This window comes from Lissotriton vulgaris, chromosome 10 (genome assembly GCF_964263255.1).
Source record: "Lissotriton vulgaris chromosome 10, aLisVul1.2, whole genome shotgun sequence".
Taxonomy (NCBI): Eukaryota; Metazoa; Chordata; class Amphibia; order Caudata; family Salamandridae; genus Lissotriton; species Lissotriton vulgaris.
In genome coordinates, this window is record NC_141698.1 from 928,587,655 (window position 1) to 928,614,402 (window position 26,748).

The 26,748-nt window shown below is 45.7% G+C and overlaps 1 protein-coding gene across 2 annotated transcripts in view; it reads right to left on the reverse strand.

Moving 5' to 3' along the window:
• Positions 1-26,748, reverse strand: part of MIOS (meiosis regulator for oocyte development) — a 188,328-nt gene that overhangs the window by 80,659 nt on the left and 80,921 nt on the right. For both annotated transcript variants that reach the window (XM_086941922.1, XM_086941923.1), the window contains exon 8: positions 23,697-23,849. In XM_086941922.1, the coding sequence (XP_086798048.1) occupies positions 23,697-23,849 (153 nt within the window). The remainder of the gene's footprint in view (positions 1-23,696; positions 23,850-26,748) is intronic.

The window sequence follows — 26,748 nt, forward strand, 5'->3', positions numbered from 1 at the left end:
CCCACCTGTCCGTGGTGATGGACTTCCACACGGGCAGGAACTGCTGGAGTCTCCCCCCGACTGGCGTTGCGTGGTCGGGGGGCAGTGACAAGGTGTCACTGTTTGCTGGCAGTGGAGGGCCTGGAGCTGTTATTTCCACGTCCTCTGCCTTTGACGTTGTTGCCACGGTATCCACCCCGACCCTTGTTGGTATATGAGGATTGGGTGTTACTTTTATAGAATTGCGTGGATTGTGACGCTTGACCCCTTGAGGTGCCTCTGTTACTGGAGCGGCGAAAGGAACCACCCCGAAACTGCTGGGACTGCAGAGCACCCATAGATTTAGCAGTGTCAGTGTCTTTTTTCACTTTTTTTTCGAGGGTAGCATCCACTTCTGGGCCAAACAGGTGGTCAGGGTTGACAGTTTGGTTTAGGATGGTAGTTTGAATGTCCGGTTTAAAGCCTGATATTCTAAGCCATGCATGTCTACGCAGTAGAACGCTAGTGTTTATTGCTCTCGAGGCGGTATCAGCCACGTCCAGAGCGCACTTAATTGAAGCATTGGTGATAAGCTTCCCCTCCTGAATTAACATTTCAGCCCCCTCCTTATACTGATCTGGCAGGTGTTGTAGAAGAGTCTCTAGAGTGTCGTAGTGCGCCCTGTCGTAGCGTGCAAGTAGTGCCTGCGTGTTTGATATGCGCCACATATTGGCTGCCTGCGCAGCAATACGTTTCCCTGAAGCCTCAAATACTTTTGATTCCTTGTCTGGGGGAGGAGCATCACCCGTGGTCTGTGAGTTGGCTCTTTTGCGTGCATTGGAGACAACCAAAGAGTCCAGTGGCAGCTGTCCTTTGATATATGTTGGATCCGTGGGCGCTGCCTTGTACTTCTTGTCAATACGAGGATTAATGACTCTTGCCCGGGTGGGCTCCTTGAAAACCTCTGGCGCATGTTTTAACACCCCTTTGAGCATTGGCAATGTCTTAACAGTTTTTTCTGCCACTGAAAAGGTGTCAAAAAGAAAATCGACGTCAACTGGGTCTGCATGGAGGTCGACGTCATGATTGGCTGCAGCTCTTTCAATTAGAGCGTTGAAGGCCGCAGAGTCTTCGGTAGGGGAAGTCTTTGCTGCAAAAAGCTGCGGCTCCTGTCCCGAATGAGGGTCCCCAGGGTCGCCCCCGGCAGACCATGGCTCCGTCACATCCTCTGGGTCTGAGTAAACTGGATAAGCATACTCATCCTCATCGTTTCCATCACCCTCCTCAACATTCGAATGAGTGGGTGAGAGTTCCTGACCTTGTGGAGATGCAGGCTCCCTAGGGGCAGATGCACCCGCAGAGTCCAGCTTCTTTTTAAGTGGGATGTGGAAATGTTCCAAAGCCGGCTCCGGTGTGATTTTCCGTTTAAGGAGAGAGAGCTTGCCTGTGTTGGCGTCGATGATCACTTCTCGACGCTCCTCCTCCGCCAGTGGTTGGAGGCGCGGGCTTGGAACCACCAACGATGCCTTCGGCATTGAAGGTAACTTTAAGGGCACTCCGGTCGCAGGTTTCGCAGTGAAAGCCTTCGGCGCCGTCTTAGGCGGCAACGTGAAGAGAATCGGCGTCTGCGCCTTCGCCGGTTTTTGGAGAGGCTTGGGCGGCACAGTGTCCTTTGGTTCGACCTCCGCGGTCCCTTCCCGAATTCGTTGAAGGGACTCAGTGACCTTCTTGGTGAACGAGGCGGAGGGACGGACCGGCTCGAGAGAGTCTTCTGGAGCCGTATTTGGGTCGGCAACCAAGGACGCAGTCTTCGGAGCCGACGCGGCTCCCCCTTTTGCTTTGTCAAGTGGAAGCGGTACAGTTAGAGACTTGGGGTCGTCCTGTCGCTTCTTCGGTGCCTTCTTATGGTCGTCAACCTTTTTGGTGTCGATACGACTCTTCAGAGCGTCGACCAACTTCGGCGCCGACGCAGCCGCGTCGGGCGTCTTCACCTTCGGCTTCGACACCGTAGTCTTTGGATCGGCCATTTTGGCGTGGCTCTTGAGCTCGACGGCCATTTTGGATTTCTTCGGCGCCGAGGCCTCCGAAGTCTTCGACCCGACCAGTGCGACTTGCGCTTTCGGTTTCGATACAAGTGGCGTCGACACCGATGGTTTCACTTTCGGTTTCTGCACCGGGAGTGGTGCCGCACCAATGTCCGTGGCCGGGCCGGAAGGCGGAGCCGTGGGACGGGAATCAAGGCTTTGGGTAAGGCCCGAAGGCGATCCCTCGGCCTGGGCCTTAGAATGTGAACTGGCCCTTGAGTCAGTGTGAGGAAGCTCCTCCTCCGAGCTATCCTCTACGGTGGCAATGGCCCCGTCGTCGTCCCCTACCTCCTCGACGACTTCCTCGAACTCCTCGTCTTCCGCGTCGTAGTCCTCCTCGACCTCCGACGCTGGGTTAGAGTCCGAGATATTCTGGATGGAGTCGTCGTCTACATCCTCCTCGAAGATGTTCGCTGGAGGTGGTGCCGAACTCTGGGCCTGCAGTCTTGCGGCCCGGCGGAGCTTGAGAATCTTCTTCGACCGGAACTTGGAGCAGGCCATACACTTGGCCTCGTCGTGGTCCGGTGACAAGCATTTATTGCACACTGGGTGCACATCGATATGCGGGTACTTTGAGGCACACACCGGGCACCTCTTAAATGGACTTCGTTCCATGATGATGTAGTCTGGAGCGTCGTGTAGGCCCGTCCGCGCCGAAAGCACGCGGAAGGGTAGCAATGGTTCGGAGCCGATAAACACACAAGCCCGAACGATAGACAATACCGACGCGAGTCCTAAAGACCTTTTGGTCTCAAGTAAAGAAAGTTAAACAATTATCGATTCCGACAGAGGGAACCGAAACACATCCGAACCCAATGGCGGAAAAAAACAATCTGGGGAAGGAGTCGATGCCCATGCGCACTGTAGTCCAGGGGAGGAGCCACCTATCTTGTGATACTTCGAAGACTCTTCCAGGACAACAATGTGCAATCATCCGGACCCAACACTAGGCGGCGATCTATGTGCAAATATGAATTCAGCAGCCCACATGCCTCGAACTACATAATTACACTGCACTCAATGCAACATACACTCCAAATACTACGCAGTGCCACATAATTATACGCCACATAATTACACTGCACTCAATGCAACATGCACTCCAGATACCACTCAGTGCCACATAATTACCAGCCAAATAATTACACTGCTGCACTCAATGCAACATACACTCCAAATACTACGCAGTGCCACATAATTAAACGCCACATAATTACACTGCACTCAATGCAACATGCACTCCAGATACCACTCAGTGCCACATAATTACCAGCCAAATAATTACACTGCACTTAATGCAACATACACTCCAAATACCACTCAGTGCCACATAATTACACTGCACTCCATGCAACATACACTACAAATACCACTCAGTGCCACATAGTTACACGCTATGTAATTACACTGCACTCAATGCAACATACACTCCAAATACCACTCAGTGCCACATAATTATTTGCTACATATTTACACTGCGCTCAACGCAACATACACTCCAAATACCACTCAGTGCCACATAATTACACGCCACATAATTACACTGCTGCACTCAATGCAACATACACTCCAAATACCACTCAGTGCCACATAATTATACGCCACATAATTACACTGCACTCAATGAAACATACACTCCAAATACCACTTAGTGACACATAATTACTCTATCGCCCTCCCTCAATCTATCTCTCGCCCTCCCTCAATCTATCGCCCTCCCTCAATCTATCTCTCGCCCTCCCTCAATCTATCTCTCGCCCTCCCTCAATCTATCTCTCGCCCTCCCTTACTCTATCTATCGCCCTCCCTCACTCTATCTATCGCCCTCCCTCAATCTATATATCGCCCTCCCTCAATCTATCTATCGCCCTCCCTCAATCTATCTATCGCCCTCCCTCAATCTATCTATCGCCCTCCCTCAATCTATCTATCGCCCTCCCTCAATCTATCTATCGCCCTCCCGCACTCTAACTAGCGCACTCACTCTATCTAGCGCACTCACTCTATCTAGCGCACTCACTCTATCTAGCGCACTCACTCTATCTAGCGCACTCACTCTATCTAGCGCACTCACTCTATCTAGCGCACTAACTCTATCTAGCGCACTCACTCTATCTAGCGCACTCACTCTATCTAGCGCACTCACTATCTAGCGCACTCACTCTATCAAGCGCACTCACTCTATCAAGCGCACTCACTCTATCAAGCGCACTCACTCTCTCAAGCGCACTCACTCTATCAAGCGCACTCACTCTATCAAGCGCACTCACTCTATCAAGCGCACTCACTCTATCAAGCGCACTCACTCTATCAAGCGCACTCACTCTATCAAGCGCACTCACTCTATCACATCACCACAGCATCACTCAGGGGCACCACAACATCACTCAGCGCCACCACAGCATCACTGAACGCCACAGCATCACTCGTCGCCACCACAACATCACTCAGCGCCACCACAACATCAATCTGTGCAGCCATTCAACAACAACTGGTTCAAATATGTTCTCTCAATGTTTCAAACTTTATTACAAACGTCACAATTTTTTTTTTAATATTTCACTTCTGTTCTTGGATTGGTCACAATAAAATACACTGAACATAATCTTCACATAAGTTATTTACAAAAGTTTAAGCTATTGCCATTATAATTTACAATAAATTTGATTTAAGTATTAATTATTAAACACAAATTAAAAGCCGTTGTTATTTGTAATATCAATACATCTAAGTCACGTAAATATACAACACATATTGCATTACAAATGCTATAGGTGTCACATTTGCAAAAGTTATAACTATTGGCATTGTAAACGACAAAGCTATTAATTTCGCTATTTTCAAAACCAACACATAAATAAACAAGCATTTGCAATGCAATAGGTCTCGCAGCATTAAAGTTTGAGTTATTGGCATTGTATATGACAATGGGTTGCATTAAATTTTTAGCAAAGTCTGTATTGGTGTTACTAAAGGTTCTCGCCCACAATGCCTTATACCTCCAAACGACAAGCAGCTATCTTTTTTTCCAAGCCGCACTTGCAGCTTAATGCACTGCCTTCAGTTTCCCAAAACATAATCTGTGGATTATTTTGTGTGAATGTGTGTGTGCTGTATGTCTAAATGATAGGAGAGTGTATGTGTGTGTAAGTGATAGGAGTGTGTGTGTGCTGTATGTATAAGTGAAAGGGGTGTGTTATATGTGTGATAGGAGAGTAAGTGTGTGTGTGTGTGTGTGAGTGTGTGGGGGTGTGTGAGTGTGAGGAGGTTTGTGTGTGTATCTGTTGTCTGTAGCTATTTGTGCAGGTTAGTGGGGTGGATGTGTTTTATGAACAGCGTGCCTATAATTGGTTGCTGTGCGCAATGTGTGTGGTGTAAGTGTGCACAGTTTGTTTGTGGTGCATGCCTCAGTAGTGTACATATTTCATCCTGGAGCACCCCTAGTTACACTGCAGGAGAGCCTACCTCAATGCTTGTGGGCCCAAGCCTGCAGTTCACTGCATGACACAGTAACCCTTTAACGTCGCATAAGTAGGGCTGGCGTGTGCTTTAAGAGAGATGTCATTCCTGGCATCCTGCATAATCAGGGCTGTCACCACGGGCGGCCTCGAGGACGATGTTCTCTCTCAGTGTGGCTCAGAAATAATCAAACTGGTGCCGGGGCCTGTGGGAAAAGAATCTGTGTTCAAAGACAACATTTTTGAGAAAATGAGGCATGCTGGCTCAGCAGTAGCCTGGGCTAGGAATAGAGCGCCCGGAGGACAGCAGGGCGGAGGCCTTTTGGTCGAGTGCATGGTGAGGGACAGACACTGGACACTGCTTCCTGCCACAGTAACCATGTGAGGCCTTCACAGCATCCTAAAACGCACTGCTCGACCAGACTACAGAGCCACCCTCGATGCCAAGCAAATGCCCCCACCTACCCTGTCACTAACAACAAACAGAGCAACAAACCGTGGGATGCATTTTAGACTCTGCCCGAGTGCTGAGAGGAGGGAGCATCGGGCAATGAGGCGCAGCCCATAGTCGATGAAAGGCGTGTCGCTGTACCTCCTCCGTCCACTGGTGAAAGGTGTCTGTGACACTCCGCTCGCTCTCGTGCTGCTGAAAGGCCTAGACCTAGCTGACTTCGTTCACGACCACACGGTGTCTAGCCCTAGAAAGAGTAGTAAAGGCAGACACATATACAAACAAGCTTTAACTAGCTGGTTCCCTGAGCAGCGTCTAGTCGCAGCTCTCACTGGACAGATGCCTGCAGTCCCCCGCTCTCTGCACACTGTGTGCACGCCGCCCAAAGAGCGGCGAGGGGCTGTGCCAGGGTGCCCGGGGGAAGGCCTTCGTCTGTGCCAGTGTATCCCGATCCGACACAGGAGGCTCCGCAAGTCACAAATAGCGCGCACGCTGCCCCCGGAGGGGCTTGGCCCGCAGGGCCCTCCTACTTGCAATGCCCCCTACCTCGTAGAACGCCTACAACTCCGCACACCCTGCACGCCGACACTACGCTGTGTCATCAGAGCCAAGATCACGTCACTCGTGAAGAGCAGAATGGAGGAAGTTATTCACCCGCAGGGCCAGGCTGTTGTGTATAGAGTTGCTATGTGGATATAGGCTGTGTACAGGGAAGGGCGCGTTCTGTTCACAGCTGCGCCACAACACACTACATCCCATACGCCTGATTCCCAAGGCAGAAGGGGGGTCTATAGGGCAAAAGCAAGGCAGGCCGTTGACTGACCTCCTGTTCGAGTACCAGGCGAACTCAATGAGGGCAATGCCACTATGCGGTAATGACCCGACTGCCTTCAGGGTCAGCAGCATTTCCACACGTGTGAGTTACACGGAGTTTCCATGGTTTGCAGGCATCCGCAGATTTTAAACCCAAGACATTTCTGCGCATGAGTAGGTCTTGCCGCGTTTTTTTTACAATAATGCAACACCACCTAATTCCAACTTAGTAGAACGGGCTAGATAGAAATGTAAGCTCACGCGAAAAACGCATATTCACTGCATTTTTCAGTTACCTTACATACATTCTGAGGACAGCGTATGAGTTACATTGCTCTTTATCATTTATGTCAAAAAATGCATAACTGCTTTAATGAACATGCATTGGCAAAGTCAAGACGCTTCACCTTGCGATACTTTTGGCGGTGCAGTGCAACGTCGGGACACACTTTGCAGCATCTTTAAATCATTTTTTTTTGCTGAAACCTGCAGTTAATGCGTCAGATGATGGACTATGTGTCAAATGCGGTAAATCCATAATCCTGCAACAAATGCTACGGCCGCAAAATTTAACACCTCCAATGGCCCTGCCTAATAACATAATAGGCGATTACATTAGAGAACACGCATCTTCCATATAAATAACACTTTGAGAGCCACCCAAGGGTAGAAGAGATATCGACAGGGGCGTAACACAAGCCCCAACACCCCCTGCTGCGCAGTGGCGGAAGGGGTACACCCCTTCCGACCCCCTCCCCCTCAATTCAGGCCAAGATTAATTAATTTATTTGAGATGTGGGAGACTCGAGTGCCCCTGTTTACATTCTGCAGGGAGCGGCCATCATTACGCCTCACGCCCCCGGACAGTGAGAGAAGATGGTGACACGCAGAACACAGCGCGCTGTACGAGGGGCACGTGGAAGGAGTCGATGCACGGGGTGCGCAGGGTGGGAGGTGCGCCAGGGCAAGAGACCCGGAGAATACAGATGCGTACCAGGAGGGAGACTAGAGGAATACAGCTGCAAGGAAAAGACAAGATGTGCGCGCGCACTCTTGAAAACGAAACTTGGCGTGGGGGCGGGACTTCTGTCTTGTGCGCGAATCAGCGCCTACGGAGTTCCTTGCCCGAGTAGCAGTGGAGACGTGGGGCTCCCATGCCCGAGGGAGAGCCCCGCGGAGGCTACAGAACACCGGATTAGCGGTAAGTGGGACTGTATTCGGGAGCGGGGGGGGGGGCGCATGTGTGTATGTGCGTGTGTGTGTGTGCGTGCGTGTAGGTGCGCTGGTGCGTTTGGGGGGGTCTGTGTGTGTGCGTGTTGGTGCGCTAGTGTGTGTGTAGGTGCGGCGGGGACGGGGGGTGTGTGTGTGTGCCTGTGTATGCGTGTGGTTGTGTATGCGTGTGGCTGTGTATGCGCGCATGAGTGAGTGCTGTGTATGCGTGTGGCTGTGTATGTGCTCATGCGTGAGTGTGGGTGCGCGTGCACGCAGTCAAATCCAGCACAAGAGAAGCGCGTGGCACCCTCTTGTCCTTCATTCCCCCGAGACAGGCAGCTATAAGTCTCCGCCTGAACGCATCCTTCGGATGCTTATTCCAGGCGAGACCTAAAAATGTGTAATTTACAATACCAATAGCTCAAACTTTCCTAATGCGAGACCTATTGAAATGCTAATGTATGTAATCATTGAACATAATATGTTTTCTGAGAAAATCAATGATATAGAATACCGGAAAATGTAACAATAAAGTTGTATTTGAAAAAGAAAAGGAAAAAACTGCCCACTGGGAAACGTACTGTTGTAAATATAAGGCACAAAAACTGTGGACATCATAAACAGATATAGCAAATTAGAAAATCATGATGTGACATGAAATGCTATGTGGTTTTTCTTGTTTATTTTCTTTGCAGGTGCGTGGCTTCGTGCGGTGGAACCAAACCGCTTAATATAACAACTGAGTCTCCCAAAGAACACAATATCCCCCGGGAAACAGAATGAAGCCGCCACTCCAGCCACTCGAAAATTGTATGAGACCGCTTAATTTATTCTTAAATCCATTGCAGCATATTCACAGCACAAAAAACCTTAACGCGTTTCGTTAGCTCCCCACTAACTTGATCACGGTTGTTTCAAACACTGTTTGCTGGTTGTATTTTAAAATGGGAGTTCCCACCCACCTCGGTCACATGATAGCATCAATGTGTTTTGTTTCACAGTGGGATTCTGGGATATGTAGTTCAAGTCTTAAATAAAATGCAAATTATAACAAAATTCAAATCATTTCTTTACATTTTGGCTCCCTCTCGCCCTGCTGCTTTTGATTATTCCACAATTATATCCTTAAATTTTTTTAAAGTCTCATTTGTTGTCTATTTTTATACCAACATAAAGTTTTAAACATTTTTAGGAAAACTGAATAGTTTTAGAATGCAGGTTCATTTTCATAAGTCTTATTACTTTAAGCATTTAAAGCCCTCCAGTGGGCTAACATTACTGAGGGATTATGTAGTTTTTGGATTGCTTTTGGGTATTTCTGGTTGTTGCATTTCATGGGTCCCAGATTCCTTTTCAAGTTCATCTTTCAATTGACCTGTTATGTGGGATTGTGGGACAAGGAAAAAATTGTGGAGAATGTGTCGAGAAGTTGTTTTTGTTTTTTCATATATGTACATAAAGTTCTTCCGACTGATTCAGTCCGAAAGGGGTCATCGTTCTAAAGTTCAAAATATGTCGCGACTCCTTTTGGCGTAGTAGTTTTTCACGGTGTCCACCTTTGTCCGACAGCGACATCGTTTCCAATCCCAGGAATTTTAGCAGCCGCCAATTCCCATTATGGTGTGTCTCCATGTGTTTGGCCATTGCATTTCCTCTATCCTTGTTCACAGTGGCCCTTACATGTTCCAGAATTCGCTTTTTCAGCTCACAGATTGTACTTCCTATGTAACGTAACTGACAAGGACATTCAATCATATAGATGGTGTACTGACTTTTGCAGGTGATCAATTCTCTAATTTTCCAGATCTTTTGGTTTGCCATAGTTATTTGTTTGGTAGGCCTGGCTATCTCGCAAACTTTGCAGTTATAGCATTTGGTAAATCCAATGGCTTTTAACCATGTTGTTTTTTTCTTTTTGCTGACGAAATGGCTGTGCATCAATTGATCCTTTAAGTTTTTCGCTCTTCTGTATGCCACTACCGGATGATCTCCCATCTTTTGACTTATAGTTGGATCAAGTTTTAGAATTCGCCAATTCTTTTTGAGGATTTGGATTACTTGTCTCGATTCTTTGTTGTAATCTAATATTAGCCTGATTGGTTCCTCCGTTGTTTTCTCTTTTGTTTGTGGTTTCAGACAGTCTGACCTCGATTTTTCATTTGCTCTCTCCCAAAATTTTTTGGTCAGGTTTTTTCCATACTTTCTTTTTTGGAATCTTTTCATTGTTCTTGCATTGTGTTTCTCCCATTCTGTATTTTCACTACAGATGCGTTTAATTCGAAGAAATTCTCCGTAGGGGAAACTTGAGATCAGAGAAGGTTGATGGAAGCTCGTGGCTTCAAGGGTGGCATTTGTGGCCGTCACCTTTCTGTGCAATGTTGTTTCCACTTGGTTGTTTTTTATATATACTTCCGTGTCCAGGAAGGATATTCGTTCCTTGCTTTTTGTGCATGTAAATTTCAATCCCGGTATACTATTATTCAGAAGTTCAAAGTATTGATCAAATTCGGTTTCACTTCCGTCCCACACTATAAACAAGTCATCAATGAATCTTTTCCATTGTATAATGTGTCGGGTGAATCTAGAGTTTTGTGAGTTCCAGGCTATCTCCTCCTCCCACCATCCCATCGCTATGCAAGCATAGCTTGGGCTGAATGAGAAACCCATCGCAGCTCCGTTACGCTGACGATAAAGTTGTTCGCCAAAGAGAAAAATGTTATTTGTTAGCATCAGAGAGATCATTTCACATAACATTTTGTTATGTTCCTTGTAGTGTATGTTTCTTTGTTTCAAGTAATATTTGCACGCCTGCAAGCCCAGGTCATTGTCAATATTCGTGTACAAGGCGATGACGTCCATCGATATCAGAAGATAATTTTCTTGCCATTTCAGGTTCGACAATGTGCATAAAAAGTCTGTTGTATCCTTGAGGTATGATTTTAGATCCTCCACAAAGGGTCTCAAGAAATAATCAATGAAATTTGCCATGGGTTCCATCAACGAGCCATTTGCCGATACAATCGGTCTACCAGGTGGTCTAGTGGGATCTTTGTGTATCTTTGGCAAGAAGTACATTGCGGCTGTGCGTGGGAAATCTACTGTCAGATATTTCTTTTCTTCATGATCAATGAGATTCTTTCTTTCCCAGATTGTAAGTTTTTGGTCAATGTCTCTTTTTATGTCATCCATCGGATTTCTTGGTAGCTGTTCATAATACACGAAGTTTGTTAATTGGCTCATCGCTTCTGCCGTGTATAGCTCCTTGTCCCAGATGACCACGTTGCCCCCTTTATCTGCCATTTTTATTTCCAAATCTTGGTCATTGATCAGAGTCGCCAGTGCTTTTCGTTGTTGTTGGGTTAAATTGTCTTTGTAATGAGTTTTAGAGATATTGTAGAGTTCGTGTATTACTACCTCCTGGAAGATGTCAATTTTGTTCCCCGGGGTGAGCTGTGTGTAGAATTTTGACTTGGCCTTCATTTTGCTGATTCCTGCTCCCAGTTGTGGTATTGCTGTTTCCAGAGTTATTTCATTTTCTTCTTCCACATCTAAATTTAGGAGTGCTAAAAAGCCATCAGCATCTTTTACACTTAAATTGGAGGATGGGTTCTGTGGGGTTCTGTCAATTTGAGGTTTGTATTTTCTCTCAAGGAAGTGTTTTGCCAGCTTGATTTTCCGAATGTATAAATAAAAATCTATCCTTGTCTGTGCCAGGCCCATCTTTTTTGTGGGACAAAAATTGATGTCTCTCTTAAATAAAGCTGTTTCCGCTGGGCATATCTCCCGTTTTGATAAATTGACTACTTGTAGTTCTTCATTCATTTGCCCTTCTACTGTTTCATGCCCCTCGTTTCTAACCCAGTCTGTTGATTTGATGCGCTTTCTCCTCCAGCCTCTTCTGTTTTTTTTGTTGGTTTCTTTGTCTGGGTTGCCATGATCTTGCTCGCCCTCTTCCTCTTCCTCGCCTTTGTCTTGGCGCCCCCTGATCCTGCTCCCACTGTCGTTGTTGGAGCACGAGCCGCATATCCCCTAAAAAACGCCTCTGTACCTCGTCTAATGTTAGATCTTCTTCAATTGGTTCATTAGATGTGACTGAAGATAAACTGGAAGATGAAGCGGTTCTTGTATTTTTGAAGGGGTCATATTTTCGGGCAAATGTAAAAATTCTTCCCTCCGAATAATCATTTGCATCTCTTACAAATTTATTATGTTTCCTCAATCTCACAGTTTCCTCATGTTGATCTATTTGTTTCTCCAAATCCTCTTTAAATTTAGTCATTTCCTGATTTAGTTTTAAGGCATCTAGCTCTTTTTCCACCTCTTTGAGTTATTCCTTTATTTTTTCCAGGGCAATTTCAATGTGCTTGACTAGTATCTTTATCAAGCCAAGTGAAGAATTCAAAATGAATGCCCCCCATTCCTGTAGTAATTCGTTAGTAACATCCTGTTGGCTTGGCATCAGCATAATTCTGAGTCCCCTAGGGACTCTTTCAGCTTCCAGGTATTTTTGTAAAGCAATTAATTCCCAAGATTGGATTTCTTTTCTGTTCAACTTTTCCCAATGTCTTATTTTGCTTTTTATGTCCTCTTTTGGTGTTTCACTTTGTTTGTTTTGAACTTTCTCCATGTTTCCCTTTTCAAACATACTTGTTACATGTTCTTTTCTTTTGGCTTCTCTTTTCTCCATCTTACTGCTGCTGTGTAGCGCTATTAGGATAAATTGTATTGTTTGTTTTCTTTGTGTCTCAAAGGTGGCTGCCGGCTTACATTTAGCGAGAAAGTGTCAACACGCGTTAAGATTTAAAGCTTCTGGTGAGATGCTAGGTTCCAACTGTGTGTACCTAGCCGATTCAGATGTACGCGTTAAACTTTACTCGTCGTTTGTAATGCCGCTGCTTAACCGCTCGCCTTTCTGTTTCCTTTCGTTTGTCTCCACGGGAAACTGTGCAGTTCTGACGCCCTTTTGTGTCAGTGACGAGAGAGAGGGGGATATCTTCTTACCTCGGATGTAGTCTCCGGGCAGCATGGGTGTCCCGTCCTCCACTCGCACTTCTCGAATCTGCTTCCCTCGGTTTCTGTTTTGATCGCGATGAGCACCACGGAAGGAATTCAAAATGTTCAACAATTGTTGGTTCAGGGCTCCCTCCGTGTTTGGCGCTTCTTGCAGGTGCGTGGATTCGTGCGGTGGAACCAAACCGCTTAATATAACAACTGAGTCTCCCAAAGAACACAATATCCCCCGGAAAACAGAATGAAGCCGCCACTCCAGCCACTCGAAAATTGTATGAGACAGCTTAATTTATTCTTAAATCCATTGCAGCATATTCACAGCACAAAAAACCTTTTTTGTTTTTTTGTGCTGTGAATATGCTGCAATGGATTCAAGAATAAATTAAGCTGTCTCACACAATTTTCGAGTGGCTGGAGTGGCGGCTTCATTCTGTTTCCCGGGGGATATTGTGTTCTTTGGGAGACTCAGTTGTTATATATATATATATATATATATATATATATATAATATATATAATTTAATGTAATGTATGTATGTAATGTATGTGTTCTTGTAAATAAATCACCCCCTACGGTAAGTCTTGTAAGACCACACTTACTATTAAAACAGTTGGCACACTACATGTGTTTACTTTGAATAGGAAACACTTTAACCTAAACAAGTACAATCCTTGATCAGTGTCCTGATGCAAAACAGTTTTTCTTTGCTTGTAAAATAGAATTAACATTTTATTAAAATGTACAGAGGCAAAGGCTGCAAGAGGCAAATGCTGATAAAAGGCAGGCTGCAAGACTTTTCACTAATGTCATTGCTGACAGTATTTGCTCTCTAAACAGCCTTTCTGTTAGTTGGGAAATGTTTTCTACCTCTGAGGTACTCAATCAAAACAGGGTGCAGGAGAAAGTTGAGAAGCTGTCCTTGAGTAGGTGTGCTACTGTGAAAATTCAGGGGCAGTGATTGACAAAGTAAAAAAAGAAGAAAACACATTTTCTGACCCATGTCATGAGATGCTGTGGTACTCTGATTGTGCAGTGGCCACATTTCTATAGTTATTACACTTTTCCTTCAAAAATGTGATTATTTCATATTGTTTCTGTGCTGAAGTAAATAAAAGACAAGAATTGGCAAAGCCAACAGGTTTAGCCTACGCGAGATCTATTGGTTTTGTAAAGTTTTTTTTTTAAAATGTTGCACAGGGGTGTGAGCTGCAGTGCTACGTAGCTTAAAGTACAAAAACAAAAGTGATACGAGGTGGCCAGACCACAACATTTTCCCTGTACTTGATATGCAGTTTATATTCTTGAACAAATGCCGATTGCAATTACCAGTGTGTCTTGGAGTAGCTAGCTGGAACACTGAGCAAGGAGAGACTGGTGTTTTGGCCACAGATTCTAAATTTGGAGCTGGAGAACCAGGTTAAAGTCTTGGCACTGGCTCAACAGCTTCTAAATCTGGGTAAATCATTTAATCTCCCTGTGCACGTAAAGTTTCCTTGTGCAATGTAACTGGCGTTCATGTAAAGTGCACCAAGTCGACTTTGCGCTTTATAAAACAAGCTATGCAGGGTAGGGAAAGAGCATGCAGTGATGGGAGTGAGGTGGTGGGAGAGAGAGGCCAGCAACAAACAGTGAAGGGGCATGCAGCAACAGAATTGAGGTGGTGATCAGGATGGGCAAACAACAAACAATGCGGATGCTGGAAAGTAAAAAAAATGGGGGGAAAAGCACTGCACATACAAGTTAAAATTATTATTTTCCCTAGTCTTAATATGATTTTATGTTCTTGAACAAATGCCCATTACAGTTACCAACGTGTCAAAGTGTAGCTAGCTGGAACACTGAGCATGAAGGGGCTGTGGTGTGAAGACCAGAGGTACTAACTTTGGAGCTGGGGCACCAGGTTTGAGTATTGGCACCGGCTCAACAACCTGTGGTTCGGGCAAATCACTTACAGCCAGATTCATGAATGGAAATTGCGCTGGCAAAGGGCCAGATCAAAGGGCCAGATTCTGAGAATCTGGCCCTTTGCGAGCGCAATTTTTGCATTTGGGATTCATCATCCCAAATGCAAAAATCGCTATTTGCGAAATCGTATATTTGCGAGGAATTGCATTTAAGGAATCTCTATTAGAGATTCCTTAAATGCAATTCATTAACCAATTTTAAATTGCAAATTCGCAATATTTGGCCGCTATTTACCACAAAAAAATAGAAAAATGCACTTTAGCCCATTTTTCTCGGTTGCATGTTACACCCACACATGTCCTTTGGACATGAGTGTGCGCAACACCTGTGTAAATTTGCATTTCAGGGGTGCTACAGGGTGTCCTTTGGACACCCCTGGCACCCTTGAAATCGCTATCTTATTTGCGATTAGTAAATTGCTAATCGCAAATAAGGAATACTCCCCATTCCTTCCTATGGGCCTTTAGGCCCATAGGAAGGAATGGGGAGTATTCCTTATTTGCGATTAGCAATTTGCTAAATCGCAAATAAGGAATGTGTAGGAATCGCAATTTATTTAGCGATTCCTACATGAATCCCGTTTTACAAGTCCTTAATAGCGATTCCTTAATAATCGCTATTAAGGACTCGCAAAACGGCTCTTTGATGAATCTGGATGTTAATCTACATGTAAAACTGAATGTGTCCTAGTGTAATCAACTAGCGCTCATGTAAAGCACCCCAAGTCCTTCCAGTCGACTTCGCACTGTATAAAAACAAGTTATGACTAGAGACAGGGTGGGGAAGGGGCAAGCAGTGACGAAAAGGAGGTGGTGGGAGGGACAGCAACAAACAGAATGTGGTCACTGGAAAGTTAAAAAAAAGAATAAATGAAGTATTCTACAAGGGCATAGCCAGTGGAAGGACACTGGCTGCCCGAAGCAGTACTTGGACCATGCTCCACAAGGATGAAAATGTGAAGCCGAGCAGGAAGCTGAAGTCAGGAAGACGCACTGAGCAACAGGAAGAAAGGAAACTAGAGTGACGTGGGAGCCAACCAGTAGTAAATATAGGTAAGCAAAGGGCAGGCTCTAAGTGCCTTTTAAGACTTTATTGTTACAAGAAATCTCGGAAGCACAGCGCAAGCGCAGTGTAGGCGAAACCTAAAAAAGCATATTCCTCGAGTCTGTGTTCTTAACAGAATTATGTCTTTCAATTATGGCAACTTTGGAAAAATCATTTGTGTTGTATGTTTCTAAACCCACAGTTAAACACGCATGTTTTATATTCTAGCAGTCAAAACAAAAAGAGTATGAAGGACAAAAGGCACAGCCACTGTCATGTACTCAACAACAGAACAGTCAATCTTAGTTCCATTACTAAAGTATCCACAAAACCTTTCAACATAGTATAATTAACTGTATCTGTATATTGGTCTTTAATATAGTGCTAGATAACTTCCAATAAAGTAGTTCAAGTGAATGCCTGGCACTTTCTAATACATTTTGTAGGACACATAGTTGTAGTTCACTTAGCGGACAGTATAGCAAGGGTCAACTTATAAAGAACTGCACCATTCGTCTCTGCTGAGACAAAGATATAATAGCATACCAATGTGGATTAGTAAGGGATTCTTTCTCCATTGGCTTATTTTCCACCTTACTCTTGCTGTTATGTGGTACGTCAATGAGGAGAAATCTGGGAGACTGCTTATTTTGTGTAGTACTCCTTTTGTTGCTTCGCAGAGATTCTCCCATTTTTAGAGGAATAACGTACTTCATGGTGCTGATTTAAGACATTGTAAAACTACAATGGTAAAAAACATCCACAGAATTATTCTAGGGGTAATTTGACCCAATGTTTAAAGAGTATTTGAGCACCTTAATGATAGAATTAAGATTGACTATTGTTGTAGTTATTTTTTTTGGTCTGGCGTTTTTATGATCAGCAAAGTTTCTCAGGTCTAATCCCATTTACTTTGTTTAAAATTAATAGATTCCTAATTCATGTAGCATGGTTTTAAAATTAATGTTATACCTGTCTGATGCCATCTCTTCTTCAAAGTAAAGTTTTGTATCTTCTAGTACACATACAACTTTTCCAGAGCAACCTTCTTTTGGTTTGGAACAGTGTTTTCCAAACTCAAGGTCGCAAGCCGATGTTTGGTGGGTTGTAAATATCCAAGCAATGCATAAAGCAGCTTTTAAATTCTGTATTGATCTTCTCACATTTGCTTCTTTTCAGAGACACATGTCAGCCTATGTCCTCTGACACATCAAAATCAAGGATCAAAATCAAGACACTTTACAAATAATAAATATTCACTGAAACTTGATGTCAATTCGTTATTTGTGTGGAATATAGATTATCGAATTCAAATTTATTGTCAGTTCGAATTTAACAATTCATCGATACGTACTATTCAAATGGTTAAAAAGGCAGTCTAATAACATTCATTGACAATATAATATCAATAAAACTATAATCATAAAATTTTATAATGATCAAGCATCCATTACTGCTTAGGAAGTCCAATATATCAACAGCAATATTCATTAAGTGAATACTGCCTACACTGCAACAGTGCTGACGTCTATACAGAAGGCTATGATCTTCTGCCGTAGTGACCATGCGGACACAATACATTAAGCCACAGCGAACACTACTGTTGCCCTAGTGTCCCTTTTGCATATTCTTAGGGAGTTAATGTAATCACGTAATCCCAAAGCATGACACATTGCTGCAATCCACCTAGATCTCAATATTGAATATGTCCTGCATAAAAATAAAAAGAGCTCCTCGGACATATCTGTAAAGTGACAAGCTGGGCAAAGTTTTGATTTGTTAGTTGACGAGTCCAAGACAAAACGTAGGTAGCCAATGGAAGAAAGTCAAAGTGAGACTGCAATATAAGAGAGCGAGCACGGGTCGGAGGAATACAATCCAGGGCTTTCTTAAATGTAAATATATTTTTAGGCATTGAAAGGCTTCAGTCCTACTACCTAGAGAATTGGAGGATTCATTAGATGTAATAAAGTTTGTTCAATATTAACCCTGGGCGTAGTTCGCGTAGTAGCGCAAAGCGTAGCTACGCAAAGTGCACTTCGCACTAGACAAGCTACGCGTAGCTACGGAACTGCGTAGTGCTGTAGGGAAAATGCTGTTCGCACTGCTTGCACAGTGCTGGATGCTTGTTCGCACTGTGCAATCATTGCAAATGGCATCTTGCACAGTGCAAGCGGTTGTTTTCTGCGACTCGAGTAGATTTGTACTCAGGTGGCAGCTTTCTCAACGCGGACTGGTAGTTTCTCATCGCGAGCGGTAGTGAGCATACGCGACCACTCGCAATGAGAAACCTGACCTGCCCGTGTTGAGAATGTCACCGGGAGGTATATTTTCCACGCTCGCAATCGGCAACTTGATGTTGCTGATCGCCAACAAGGAAAAAAGTCTCACCGGGATGTTGATTTTGCTCGCTCGCGGACGCCAACTTGACGTTGAAGACCGCGAGAAAGCAAAAAAATGCCCGCTACGCTACCCTACACGTTTTTGCACTATGCAATTCGCATATCGCTTAGTAGCGCAAACTACGAACGCTACGCGAGCGTAGCGTAATCCTACGCCCATGGTTATTCAATATGCCCGTTTGACAATGCCCTTGATGTTGCTATTGATGGTTAAGGAGTCGCTCCAGAGACTTCCCAGCCTCAAGGTGTTGAGAGCGGGTTTAATATATGCCAACCAGTAGATTTCACACAAGTCATTCAGGGCTGTTAGAATTGGTGATTTCTGGTTGGCTAAGGCTTGCGCCAAAGCCAGGCAGAAACCATCATTCTACGTCAGGGCAAGGAAGTCACCCGCCAAGATAACCCCTGCTCACCCTCTTGGAAGTGTAAAGTGTTAGCGCGCACCCAGCAACAACACCAAAGGCCCACCACAAAGGAAACTCCACACAAGGTTATATATAAAAATAGCCTTTGTATTATACCAATCGCATTAGATAATAAACACACACTTTACAATGTGCCATAGGCACGGGCAGAATTTACAGGGGATTATATACACAGGACAGGGCCACATGGACCACTGTCAGGAATAAGCACTTTTAGAACTAGCACTTGGTAGAGTTAGCACTTTGTAGGAATAACACTTAGCACATAGCACATATAATAAAACTGTAGTACCAAATAGCAAATGTAGCACACAACCACTAATCACTGGTAAAAGGTAAGTATCACCTACGCAATCCTAAACACCTTAGGCAAATATCACGCATGGAATCATGAACTCACTAGCATTACCTATACTAGGAAAAACGACCTAAGCATAGACATACATTCAGAGGTATAGGCATAAAGCATTACACATGATGCAGAAATGAGGCAGGTAATCACAATTGCGCAAAGATCACATGGGGCAAAAACCTGTACCCCAAGTAAGGGCATAACATATGGAACTGTCCTCCAGGCCAACTGGCCTTTCAGGGGCTGAAACGCCATGTGACCAGCAAAGTCAGGGCAGGCTGCACGGGCAGCCAAAGAAGGATGCAAGGGCCTAAACGAAGCAGCTGCACACTAAGGGGTCGATTAGGATCGCGGACGGACTTGCGTCCGTCCGCGACCCCAGAGCAGGAGGGAACCTCTGCATGGCATGCGGAGTTCCCTCCTGTGCAATTAGGATGTGACCGCCACCCTGGCGGTCACATCCTCTTTTTTTAACATTGCAGCGGGTGCAGCTTCAAGCTGCACCCGTGGCAATGTTAAAAATGCATGCATTGCATTTGCATGCAGAAAGAGGCAGGCACCGAGCGATTACCTGCCTCATTTCTGCATCATGTGTAATGCTTTATGCCTATACCTCTGAATGTATGTCTATGCTTAGGTCGTTTTTCCTAGTATAGGTAATGCTAGTGAGTTCATGATTCCATGCTTCAAGCTGCACCCGTGGCAATGTTAAAAATGCATGCATTGCATTTGCATGCAGAAAGAGGCAGGCACCGAGCGGTGCCTGCCGCTTTCTGCATGCAAATGCAGGGGGGTACCATAGGTACCCCCCATGTGCACCCCCCACCCCCCTTCACCTAGGGGGCCCGCAACGGGCCCCCGCAGTGAAGATCCGTATGCTTTTCCACGGCGGAAAACCCGCCGCGGAAAAGCACTTTTTAAAGCCCATCCTGATATGGCGGACGGTGTCTGAGAGACACCGTCACCATATCAGAGCTTTTCCGCCGCGGTTGTAAGCCGACCACGGCGGAAAAGCTGCGGACGGAAACCAGGACCCACCAGCCATCCTAATGTGGCGGTGGGTCCTTGGTCAGTCCGCTGCGGTTTTTCCGCATCCTCTGGGCCGGCGGTGGCTTCCGCCGGCCCCGAGGATGCGGAAAAACCGCAATCATAATCGGCCCCTAAGTGCTGGGCAGCTGTAGGACCTGAGCCTGGCACCAGCGTGCCTCCTGGCTCTCTTCTGGGCTCCAAATAAGCAAATGCAAACAACGTGGGAGCCTTGTGGGCTCTGGCTAAACAATCGTGCCCTTAGGAGCCTCGTTGGCTCGAAACAGAAATGCTGCCACCACTGGGGGGAGCGGCCCGCTGCCAGCCGGAGCCGATCTACCACCCGAAATGCCCCCGAAAATGTGGGTGTAGGAGCCTCTTGGGCTCTGAATACAGAATGCCCCCGTCATTGGAGCCTCGTGGGCTCAAGACAAAGTGTGCCCCGAGTCAAGTTGGATCCACGTGGGCTCTAAGGAAATGCCCCCAAAATCGTTGGAGTCCACCACTGGGGACTCTGAACACAAAGGCCCCTTTGCAGCGGTTTCTGGGCAACTAGGGGTTGTGGGGGGTGGGGGAAGGGGGTTTGAGAGCGCGGGTACTAACACTGCGGTACCACTCTGATGAGCCCAGCAAGACTGCTGGCTGTTTCCTGGGCATACGGAGGAGCACGGGGTAGGCTCCCACTGCTTCCTGCTCCCTCCGCTGGACACCACGGGGCTATCCCTCGCTCTCGGAGCCCCGTGGGAAGCGCCAGCTTCTTCCTGCCCCCGGGCCCTTCCTCTTCCGTCCGCCAGGCCCCGCCTACAACCAGTCGGGCTGCGGACTTTCTTCTCTTTACAGGGACAATGCGGGGTAGACATCCGCCGATGCAACAACGTTCCTGGCAGGGTGGACACCCGCGATGGCGGTAGAAAGTCGGCAAATAAGTGGGGTGGGCACCCGCGCCGCAAAACTCGGCCGACTGGCTCGGCAAAATGCAGGGTGGGCACCTGCCTTTCAAATAAGCTCAAAAAAGGGGGGGGGATCCCCACGCCGGGGAATCCCTTGAGGCAGGGATCGCCACACCAGCGGCACAACGCGCTATTTCAGGAAGGGAAGACCAGCACTCTACAGGCGCTGCAGGTCAAAGGAGTCCCAAAAGCCCAGGGACAAGGTCTAGAAAGAAAATGGAGGCGGGGCAAAGGCTGGACGCAGGGGCCAGCTCACAGCTCCCTCCAGGCAGGGAGGCAGTCCCCAGTGGCGGTTCCTCCTGGCGCCCAGCAGCAGCAGGCCCCCTCCAAGTTAAGATCAGCAAGAGAACATTTTGTAAGGGGTCACAACCCCTTTTTATACACAGAATTCCTTTGTTTGTGTCTGCAGGGTGGGGGAAAAACCAGTCGCAACTGGTTTTGGAGCACTCTGTTGTGCTCAGCCCCTCTCACCATTTACTGGCCAACCGTCTTCAGCCCAGCTTGCCTGAAACCAGTGGCAAAGTGAGCAAGGGATTCACTTCTGAGCATACCCTGCCACACTTATGGCGGCCAAAAGCGGTACAAAAGGGGGCGGTGATGGACGGAGCATCTGAATCAGTCAAACACTCACACCCAGTCAAAAGATCTGAGTTTAATCCATCACCGTTCTTTAGCCCACTCTGCCACCCCAGTTCAGACATGGCTATATGCAAATCAGTCTGCCCCTTTGCCTCATGGGAACAGTCCAGCCCGAACTGCCAAGCCATGTCTTCCCTGGATCGGAAACAAGCTTCCGAGGACCGGTTTCTGGCATTCCAGCCGTCTTCAGCCCGACTTGCCTGAAACCAGTGGCAAAGTGAGCAAGGGACTCACGTCTGAGCACTCTGTTATGCTCAGCCCCTCTCACCATTCACTGGCCAGGCTAGGGTCATCAGTCGCACCACAGGGGGCGGAGTCAGCATTGTGTGGGGAAAGCCCAGCCCTATTCAGGTCCCAGGCCCACTCCTCCCTCACATCAATCATGCAGATCTCTCCACTCATCACCTGGGCAGTCCCATCCTGACTCCTGGAGCCAAGCTCACCAGCCAGCTCCAGCCAATCACAAGCCAGACAGCCAATTCACATGAATTACACAGACATGCCAACTTGTAGAACAGGCACTTCCGCACTAGACACATTTATGCCGCTCACATCATCGTGCAGCATTTAATCACACGAGTCCGCACATACCAAACTCGACCCTGCACTCCCCACGCATCAGGAACTACCAGGGACACATACATTCCCCATGCATTCCTATGGGAGGGCAGGCCAACCTCTCTACACGCACGCACTTTACCCTGGGACACAGCGGTAAAGTGGACAGAAGCCAAAAATCACTAACACCAAGTCACAATTCAAAGCAAAAAGTTTAGGGGTGAACCTGCCAGAAGGGCAAGGTCCAACAAGGGCTATGATCTCACTTAGGGCTTCCCTATCCAGCTTTAGCACCTCTATTGACCAGATCAGAAACCAACACATTAAGGGTAGCAATCTTGCCACTTCTGTTATGGGCTTAAGGCCAAGGTCCAGTCTGAGAGGTCGATGTATCACAGTAAACTGTATGCCTATGAAAATGTAGTGGCCATTTCAATGAAAAATGAGCTATGGGTCAATAATAGGGTGCTTTTACTAGATGCTTTAGTTACATTAAAAATGTGCCCGCCCATGTTCATTATACATGGGTCGCAGAAATTTGTCGTTCTAAATTTGGGATAGGTTTCTAAAAGGTTTGTGAAGCACTGGTTTAGAGTATAAGCACAACGGCAGCTTCAATTAGATTTTTTAAGTTTCCCATTAATGTAAATTCACGAAAATGACTTCTGTCATTTGCCATTAGTGGTACTACACATCAGAATCTTCAAGAGTTGTTTAAAAGCAGTCCACCTTTCATTCAAGTCATGAGTTTTAATCCATAACCATGTCTGTTAGAGTACCGGAGCCATAACAATTTAAATCTGCATGAAGGCTGATGTTTATAAAGTTTTGTGGTCTTAACTCTTGAGCTAATGGTTGTGTGCTTACATGAAGAACTACTGCCAAGGTTCAGCAGTAAGTAAGCTAAAAACATATCGGATTTGAACTAATCTCTTGTCCATGCAAAAACTAGATAAAGGGAGTTCTGGTCATTTAAATGAGCAATGCTAACTTTCATTGCTAGAGCCCATGCTGTTCCCATCATCCTTGGTTTGACTCAACTCATTAAAGGCTCTCTTGTACCATGATATACATGATGAACCATCTAAGCCCCTCCCCCCCACCCCCCTGCCGCCCCTACTCTAAGCTTAGAAAACCGTTTGCTAATCTTGGTGATTGGCTTTATGCTGTTAGTCATTCACAAGCAAAGGAATTCTTCTTCGAGAAAAAACATTAAAACCTGAATACTTACTAGTGAACACTTGCAAGAGTTATCTATCATAATGTACAAACGAACAAGCAACAACTCTGGTGCTGCACGATAGATCGCTTTTTAACAGAACGTTGATATGAAAAAAGATTTTACATACCTGTGCTAATGGCTTAGAACTTGGATCTAGTTTACTTCTGTGGATGTCAAACTCTGCTCGTTTGTGCCAGAATCTCCATGCATCTAGTAAATTTCTATAATTCTCAATCCAATATTGGACTCGCTCATCCCGCAGAACGTCTGTTGGAGAACCCTAAGAAAACAGCTTATAGAATCAGAAACACCACAAAGTAAAAAGTCTAAACCAAAGGGCAATGTAAATTAGTAAATTTATGTCTACCATACTGTTACCCTCAGCATATTTAAGAGCATTCTACTGCATCACGAATTATAGCAATTACCCCAATGTAGTTTCCACTGAAAAACTCAACTTGTTGAATGCTTCCTGCAAGAACCACTATAAATGATTTGGTATTTTGGCAGTAAGGGGAAAGTGGCTGTAGAAGTAACCTACCTATAACATAATTTATTTGCACGCTTCAGAAATAATACTGCAGTCGGATTGATGTAAACATTTGTGAGGGTTATGTTAAAAAAGTGTAATTAATTACAAATACAGAGAAACCAAATACAATTCAAACAAAGGCCATTAGCCCTAGTTTTCATCATGTTACTATACTAAAATCGGTGATAAGCTTTTACAGTATTCTTATCAATGCCGATAGAAACCAGTACAAAGCAAATGCATTGCGTATGGAACTTGGAGAATGACTCTTGTTATGTGCCATTTGAGAATTGGAACAGATATTTTATTTGGCATAAATTGAAGCATGCCTATCCTAATCTATAATGCACTTAAATGGGAAGTTGAAATGAAAATATCCATACTAATAATATAAAGAGAGAGCCTAAACCTTTGAGGCGGGTAATCTCAGGAACCACAGCACCAATCACAACACCCAATACAGCGTTGGAAAGGGCAGTTGTAGCAGAAGGACATAGGCTATACAGACGCCCACCATATACTTTTAAAAGGTAAAAGAACCGTGCCAGAAAAGTAGTCCCTTGTGGGCGTGTCTGCGTTTTGCTGTGGGCGTGTGCTAGGGGCGTGTGCTGGGGGCGTGACAAACACTGGGGGCGTGTGGTACGTTCCACCCTTCATGCCATGTCTCATATTGTGTGCTAATCCCACCTTGCTCCCTTTAAATACCCCTGCACCCCATGATCATAACCCACCCTTACTCCTTAAAATACCCCAACACCCTTAAACACTAACCCATCTTAACCCTATAAATATACCCTGTACCCCAATACCCAAACCTATCCCTAAACCCTAAAAATACCCCTATACCCCAAAACCCAAACCTAGCCCTGAAAACTATAAATACCCCTGTACCCCAAAACCCAAACCTCCCCCTGAACCCTAAAAATACCCCTGTACCCCAAAACCCAAACCTAGCCCTGAACCCTAAAAATACCACTGTACCCCAAAACCCAAACCTACCCCTGAACCCTAAAATACCCCTGTACCCCAAAACCCAAACCTAGCCCTGAACCCTTAAAATACCCCTGTACCCCAAAACCCAAACCTACCCCTGAACCCTAAAAATACCCATTTACCCCAAAACCCAAACCTAGGCCTGAACCCCAAAATGCCCCTGTACCCGAAAACCCAAACCTACCCCTGAACCCTAAAATACCTCTGTACCCCAAAACCCAAACCTAGCCCTGAACCCTAAAAATACCCCTGTTCCCCAAAACCCAAACCTAGCCCTGAACCCTAAAAATACCCCTATACCCCAAAACTCAAAACTATATCTGAACCCTTAAAATACCCCTGTACCCCAAAACCCAAACCTTGCCCTGAACCCTAAAAATACCACTGTACCCCAAAACCCAAACATACCCCTGAACCCTAAAATACCCCTGTACCCGAAACACAAACTTAGCCCTGAACCCTTAAAATACCCCTGTACCCCAAAACCCAAACCTACCCCTGAACCCTAAAAATACCCATGTACCCCAAAACCCAAACCTAGCCCTGAACCCTTAAAATACCCCTGTACCCCAAAACCCAAACCTACCCCTAAACCCTAAAATACCTCTGTACCCCAAAACCCAAACCTAGCCCTGAACCCTAAAAATACCCCTGTACCCCAAAACCCAAACCTAGCCCTGAACCCTGAACCCTTAAAATACCCCTATACCCTAAAACCCAAACCTAGCCCTGAACCTTAAAAATACCCCTGTACCCCAAAACCCATACCTATCCCTAACCCTAAAACTACCCCTGTACCCCATAACCCAAAACTATATCTGAACCCTTTAAAATACCCAAAAAACCCAAAATATATACCTCAGTACCCCAAAACATATACCCCTATACCCATACTTACCTTATCCAAACATTAAAAACACATGCTTTTACCATTCATGCATTTACAACGAATTTCTTTGTAAATGTATGCATAGTAAAAGCATATAAAATGTAATGGCATGCGTTATAATGGCATTGCAGAGTCATGGTACTTTCGTAATGAAAGTATGTGGAGTGATGGTATGCGGAAAGAAAGTTGCGGAATAATCGGTGTTTACCCTCCCCCTGTAAGTACATTGGTGGCACGGCGGCCCACATCTCCAGCAACATACTCATATTTTTTCACCACCCATTTGATAAATGCACAGGTCTCTCTCATTGATGGCCAGCACCAACATACACTTTTAGACACACCTCCCGCCACAAGTTCTAGAATTGCGAACTTTAGAGCTGGGGAGCTACGTTCGAATCACGGCATCAGCTCAATATCCTGTGATTCCAGGCAAATCGCTTTGTCTCCTCGTGCCTACCACAAATGAATATGTTCTTCTGTAATGTAAATTGTGCTCATGCCATGTTGTTGAGTTTGCGCTATATAATATTGCAAAGAAATATAAAGTAGGGAAACACGAGTTCACACACTACTGAACGCGCACTCTTAGTGCATCAGCAGTGCACTGTGAATCGGAGCGTTTCACAGGCCTGTCACAGATAAGAAATGCTATCAAAACGAAATCCTACAAAACAATATACTACTGGCCGGCAGCAATTCATACCCGGACAACGTCGGCACGGGCTGCTATCAACAATGAAATCATAAACCAAGGACTTATAG